The 6895-nt window shown below is 43.9% G+C and overlaps 1 protein-coding gene across 10 annotated transcripts in view; it reads left to right on the plus strand.

The window, feature by feature from the left end:
* The window catches only part of GREB1 (growth regulating estrogen receptor binding 1), a 161679-nt gene that overhangs the window by 74232 nt on the left and 80552 nt on the right, over positions 1 to 6895 (plus strand). For 6 of the 10 annotated variants that reach the window (XM_037737348.1, XM_017525861.2, XM_017525887.2 and 3 more), the window contains exon 2: positions 2922 to 3098. In XM_037737348.1, coding sequence (XP_037593276.1) covers positions 2942 to 3098 — 157 coding nt within the window. In that variant the 5' untranslated portion in view covers positions 2922 to 2941. Of the gene's footprint in view, positions 1 to 2549; positions 3099 to 6895 lie in introns of those variants that run through there. The other 4 variants (XR_005199646.1, XM_037737358.1, XM_037737363.1 and 1 more) reach the window with 3 other exon arrangements.

Raw genomic sequence — 6895 nt, forward strand, 5'->3', positions numbered from 1 at the left:
TCCCCAGCAAGCGTTTCTGCAGGCTCTGCATCTCTAGATTCAAATGTATCATTTATAAAATGGGCTTCATCATTCCTCTCCCATGGCCGCCTGCCCGGTGCCTTGCATGCAGTGGCTGGACAATGAATATTACTTTTCCAACTTCCCCTTTATCACCCTGTCCACATCAGGCCTAGATGTCCCCCTTTGCTGCTGGTGTCTTCTGGGTGCCAGTCAGCTGTCAGGTGAGCTGAACAGGACCTTGGGCAGGGATGGTCTGGATGCCTCGATGTGTTCTTTCCGTCAGAGGACGTGATTCTGCAGGGGCTCCATGTAAAATGAGTCCGACTTAAGGCTGCTTCCTGTGTGCCTTAAGCTCTGTAGACAAAGATGCTGTGGAAATAGAAGGCATTTGGGGTGTTATTAGTTGGCAGCAGCTTTAAACACACCAACCTGAGTTGAGAATAATGCAGGTGTCCCCAGCTTCGGCTGGTAACCCCGCAGTCAAAAAAGCAGACGAGAGGACCCTGCAGCCTCTTCTGCTCTCTCTCCTGTTAGGTTACTCCTGCAGTGGCTGACCTCTCTTTCAGGTGCACTTTCTTTTTGTTGGGGCTAATTCTCCAAGCAATCCTCCCCCAGCTCATTTCCCCAGGCTATCGGCAGAGGCTGACCAAGGGGCCCTGTGGTCAGGAGTTATTGCCACAAGCAGGAAGTGGTTAATGCTTTCCATTTACTTTTAGTTGGACGAGGAAAGGCTGAATCTTCCTTACAATAGGGGCAGGAAATCAACGTGACTATAGCAGTTATTATACGTTCAAGAGGGAAAACAGCTCTTGCAGGGCACCAAGGATGACATCTTGAAGCTACTCTGCCACCAACCGAACAATGACCAGGGGAATTTATTACATATGTTCTGAGTTGGAGTGGGTGGGAGATCTTGCCTGGCTGGTGTAGGTGAAGGCAGGAAACTGCCATTCTGTGGTCATTTCAGTGCCGGTGCATCGTGCCATTTTGTAAGTTGAATGCTCTTTAAAGATGAACAGGATGGTAGACAAGAGACATACAAGGATATAGAACTGTTGAATAATCTGATCGATTTCCTTTCATCCCTTGAAGAGTTGACGAATGTCTTTTCTCATATCTGTAAAACTCCAGCAGGACTATGGCAAAAAGAAACCCTTAACAAGTTTTCAAAAGTAGAGTTTCTAAAGACCACAGTCTGGATTATAATCTTTTAAAAACTGGTAAATAATATGAAGCTGAACTCCCCTCCCCCCAGCTACCATCTTGACTATTTACTAATTAAACACACACTCCTGTATAATTAATGGATCAAAGAGGGAATCAGAGGGAAATTATAAACTGTCTAGAAAGAAATGAAAAGGAGAACACTTCATACTAAACCTTGTACCATAGCAAAAGAGGTGCCCAGAGGATAATGTGTAGCTTTCAATGTCTTCGTTGTTAATGAAGGTGAAAAATAAAGATGATGATAAAGTAACTATATTGAAAAGTTTAGAAAAAGCACAACAAATTAAAGCAAAAGGAAATAAAACAGAAAAATAGCTAAATGTAATGAAATAGAAAATAAATGGAAAACATCAGAGACATATACACATTTAAATGCCTGTTCTTGGGAAGGACTAAAAATAGAAATTTAATCATATGTATGATCAGAGAAAACTGTCTGAACAAATATCAGCATTTTCACTTGATGGAAATGGCCATTAAAATTATTCAAAAAACATTTGCAAGAGGGTTGAGCAAAATGCCTACGTCAAGGAAAAAAAAACAAAAACGTGTATTATAAAATGATTATAATCATGTGAATACAATCTCCCATCCCTTCCCACCCACAAGTTCTGAAAAGATGTCTAAAACAATACATCAAAATACATCAGTGGGAACCAAGTATTGATTCATGCAAAACACAGATGAATCTTAGAAATATTGTGCTAATGTTAGCTAGAAGCCAGTCACAAAAGACCTCATACTGAATGATTCCACTTATACAAAGTGTCCAGAATGAGCAAATCTATAGAAACAGAAAATAAATTGTTGCTTCCAGCTGGAGGGGTTGGAGGGTTGCAGAGTGATGGATCTGGGGTCTCCTTTTGGGGTGATGAAAGCGTTCTAAAATTGATCATAGGATAGTTGCATAACACTGAATATACGAAAAACCATTGAGTTGTTTAAGTGGTAAGGTAAATGAATTATATCTCAAGCTGCTATAGAAAAAATATCACAGTGGTTCTCTGTAATTTTGGCGGGGATAGAAAATAAATCTCTTGGGGGATAGAAGTATCAGTGATTTTCTTCGTTTTCTCACTCCACTGTGATTTCCAGGTTTTCCAGATGTAATTCTGTATTACTTGAATCATAGAAACATTTAGTAGATTAAAAAACATTTTAAAGGAAGAATGAGACTAATCAGCCTTTTACCAGCAAAGGCAATGATGGGAGACCTGCCAGCTTATCTCCTGGAAAGGCGGGGGTGGGGGTTGGGGGGAGGCTGGCTCTTCTAATCCTCAAATCTGGGGACTGGTTGTGGTAGATTGCTCAGTGGCTGTCACTTACAAGAGTGTCGAAGGGCCGTTTGTCTGCAGGTCATGGAAAATGAAACGTCATCCATCTGGGAACTCTCAGGGGCAGGACCGCATCTCTGGGAAAAGTGGGAGTCCTGTGAAACCTGGGGATAGCAAGAGGCAGCTCCGAGTGAAATACTCTGAAAGGTGTCGGGCTCTGCTGAGTGCTAAATTAGAGAAAGCTGTTACTTATATAACTTCCTGTAATTGCCTGGCAGTAGCTGCAGCTGAGGACGGCCGCCCTCTCCTCTCTGCTGAGCGGAGGTCACACGGCCCTTCCTCGTTGCAGCGGTTTCACCTTCTAACCTTGTGCAGAGTCAGGCTTTTGCACTGAATCTGAGATGCCATTTTAAACAGAAGACTCCATCCTCTTGAAGATGGGAAATTCTTACGCGGGACAGCTGAAGACGACACGCTTTGAAGAGGTCCTGCACAATTCCATCGAGGCATCCCTGCGGTCCAACAATCTGGTACCCAGGCCCATCTTCTCCCAGCTGTACTTAGAAGCTGAGCAGCAACTTGCCGCGCTAGAAGGTAGGAGACGCACATTGCTTTTATTTGTATATTTCTTTTATTGTACGCAATGTTTGCACCAGAACTTGAAACTCTTTTCTTTATGTAAAAAACATTGAATCTAGCAGAAAAGAATTATTAGAAAAAAATTGTGCACAAGTTCTTACTTTGGCTAAAATATAAATAAGTTTCAGCCATAAAGTTGCAAGAAATGAAATTATTCATTGAATCAGTAGGAGAAAGGAAGAACACAAATTGTTCTCAATCGGTTGTTACTTACACTCTTATTAGATGGTTTGACATTTTCACTTGGAAAAGCAAATTTTAACACGCTTTTGACCCTCAGCAATATATTCCTTCTCTTTGTCCTGTGATTCGTGGCTATATCTTTGCAAAGTAATAGGTATGAGAGCTCTTAGAAACTTTTAAAACCCAAAAGCAGACCCTTATAAACTTAATATATGCCAAGAATAAGTAATTAAATTCTCTTCAGGTATGGGGATAACTTTTTAGAGTTTACTTATTTATGCAGAGAATGAAATGATTTTTTTAAAATAGCCATGTGTTTTCATGTCAGAAGTAATCCTTCAGCGATCCGTAGTATGAGATAACTGTTATGGAAGTTCTTTTTTTTTTTTTGGAAGTTCTTTTTTTAAGTTGATGTCTTTGACTTGAAGTTACCCACAGACTTCACTTAGCTATTGAAATGAAAAGGGGCTGTGCTTTAAAATGAAAATTAATTAACTACAATTAAAGAAGAAATTGTGCTAGGATGGTCTTGCCGTGCGTGAGTGTGTATGTGGAAGGGGATGGTTGGGTTGGAGAGAATTGCACCCGGAAAAAAACAAGGAGGTGCTTGTCTTCAAGGTTCCCCCCTGCCCCCTGCCTCCCACCCCCACCTCCACCCCCGTCCCCCGCACTGAGTTTGTTCGAGATCTAGTTCCTTATTCTAGCAGGGAGGCATTTCTGTGTCATTATTTAAAACATCCTCACAAAATTAACCTTGCAAATGGCCCTTCTAAACCCCTGGAAGAACCGGACCTGGCTCTGAGAGAAACCAGACTGTGGTCAAAAGCATGCATTAGGAAAACCACGAATTCTCTGGTGTTCACATCAAAAGCACTGCTGTTTTCTGCCATGGGAGACGTGCCTGTGACTTTATGGGGAGCTGAGGAATGGCTGGAGGGTATTCGATGGACTGTTTTTGGCCAGTTGAAAGACATGGTGGAATATGAATTACCTGGTTGTCCTCTGCTTCTATAGTATTGAAAAGCTTTGTGGCTAATGATGGATTAATAATCGTGATATTGATGCTAACGTTTATTTAAGTGATACCTTAAAATCTGCAAAATGCCTTCACCTCCCGAGGTGATGTGATTGAATCTGATTTGGGAAGATGGAAGGTTGGCTCCTGGACGCTTGAGTGTCTGAGCAGCAGTTGCATACTCTGCTTTGGCCAAGCTCTGAGATAAAAAGGGGACAGTCAAGGGGTTGAGTAGACTCGGAGCTGCCCACAGTGGGAGAGAGGAGTAGAAAGCCCTTTGAGGATCCCAAATCAGCTTTCTCTCCTGTTTAAAGATCTTGACAGATGCTTTCTGCCCATCTCTAACTGGGAGGCTATGTGTGACATTCCGACAGCTCAGGGTGCCATTGTATGCTGATGGACATGTGGTACTGTCCAGGGACAGCTCTGGGGCCTAGACCTTCACTCCTCTGGTGCTGGGGTCAAAGGTTCTCTGCCAGCTGTCATTGGCTTGTCCAGCTTCACGTTGGTAAGAAAACTGGAACAAGCCCTGTGATTTTCCCATTTGTCTGATGAACAGAAGAGAGAAGTCCTCTGAGAGTTTTGTTTTCTAGTACAGGAAAACAAGGGGGCTGAGGGGGGCTGGTGGGAAGAGACAGACTCTTTTTGGTTTGCTAAATGTTACCACAAACCAAGCACTCCGCTAGAGCCCCTGCTTTCTGCACAGTCAAACGTGGCACAGACAGGCTTATCCAGACCATATCTCGTTTTATCTGTTTGTCGGGGTTTCTTATCTCATTGCTGGCCTTCCTCAGACAATGACATTAAAGATGTTTTTTATGACTGGGGTGCTGGTATACGGAACACCCCTGGATCCGTTGACATTTTATGTATTTGCGAGGGGGATTTAGCAGGGGTCTTATTACTTTGTCCTTTGAATTAGGGCTCTTAACCTACCACCTTCTAGGGGAAAAACCCTTCATACATTTTTTATTCTTTTTAAAGAAGAAAGATTAACAAAACAAACACTGCTCCAGCGTTTTGGGATAAGTATTTGTTCATTAAATAGGACACAGGTAAAATCCTATAGTCCCACCCACTTAGAATGCCATAGAGTTTCTGCTCATGGAAAGAAAACATAATTGCATGTCAGTATCAAAAGCAGTAGCCTTGTAGGAGTGGAGGAAAGGGCTCCTGAGTTTCTGTGTCTTGTTATTAGGATTCAAAGCTCCCAATCCAGCTGGTTTAGACGTGTTTCCCAAACACGTCTGGTTTAGTCTGCTCCTGGGCAGGAATGTCCCCTCGAGCCTGTTGCTGGGGGATATTCCGTCACAGCCCCTGGCATATCTGATGGAGACCTTTGACTTTTAATCCTGCTTTCTTACAGATTTTGAGCTCTTATTTGACCTTTTGAAGCTGATGATCCTCTTTTTTCATGCCTTCTGAGAGTCTGAATTCCCGTTCTTAGAACTTAGCAGAATCACATGCAGCCATTCCCAGGCGTGTCCTCAGCTCCAGCTGTGCGGGCCTTGGGGGCTGCTGGTTTTAGTTTTCCTGGGATTTTGTCTCCCTTTTTCACTGATAGTTGGTGTCTGGCTTAGAGATCAGAGTAGATTTTGCCGACAGAGTCTTCTGTGCCCCCTGACGTGGGGACCTGTACTGCAAGAAGAAAGCATTCAAAGTAGGCTCAGGAATGTATCTCCCTGCCGCCCCACCTCCGGGTAACCTCTTCACAGCCTTCCTACCACCTGTGTCCTCTAAGCCCAGGAAGACTGAGAGATCGGGAATTCTCGAGTCACTTCCGGCCGTGACCTTCCCAAAGTCACGGTTCCCACCTGTTGGAAGCGTTCAACTTCTTCTGCCTCTTGTCCCACAAGCCCCTTTGAAATGGTAGCCACTGTGAGGCTATGTTTCCAGTACGCTCTACCATTTAAATCACATCTGGAACATTTCGTGCAGCTCTGAGGGCCATGTTTTTCCACATAGACCATCACAACTCCAGGTGACCTTAGGGTTCCTCTGGATTAACCACCTCATTTTAAAGGTGCAGGGTCAGACACACAGAGAGGTTAAGTAACGTTCCTGCATCCATATAGGCAGTGGTCCACGCTGGTACTGAAGCCTGAGCTCCCTCATTTCCATCCCAGTTTCTTCCTACCACACATAATTTCATTGTTAACCTACGCCACGTAGCCCACTGGTTGGATGGACGGTGTCGGAGCCAAATTAAGTGAGAGTTTGAGACACGACAGCAAATAAACCAACACTGGAGGAGAAGACAAACATGAAGCAGGCCGGGTGTGGTGGCTCATACCTATAATCCCAGCAATCTGGGAGGCCGAGGCGGATCACCTGAAGTCAAGGGTTTGAGATGAGCCTGGCCAACATGGTGAAAACCCATCTCTACTAAAAATACAAAAATTAGCTGGACGTGGTGGTGGGTGCCTGTAACCCCAGTTACTCAGGAGGCTGAGGCAGGATAATTGCCTGAACCCGGGAGGCAGAGGTTGCAGTGAGCTAAGATTGCACCATCACACTCCAGCCTGGGTGACAAGAGTGAAACTCCATCTCAAAA

Source organism: Cebus imitator, unplaced genomic scaffold, assembly GCF_001604975.1.
Source record: "Cebus imitator isolate Cc_AM_T3 unplaced genomic scaffold, Cebus_imitator-1.0 Scaffold1, whole genome shotgun sequence".
In the NCBI taxonomy this organism is placed as follows: domain Eukaryota; kingdom Metazoa; phylum Chordata; class Mammalia; order Primates; family Cebidae; genus Cebus; species Cebus imitator.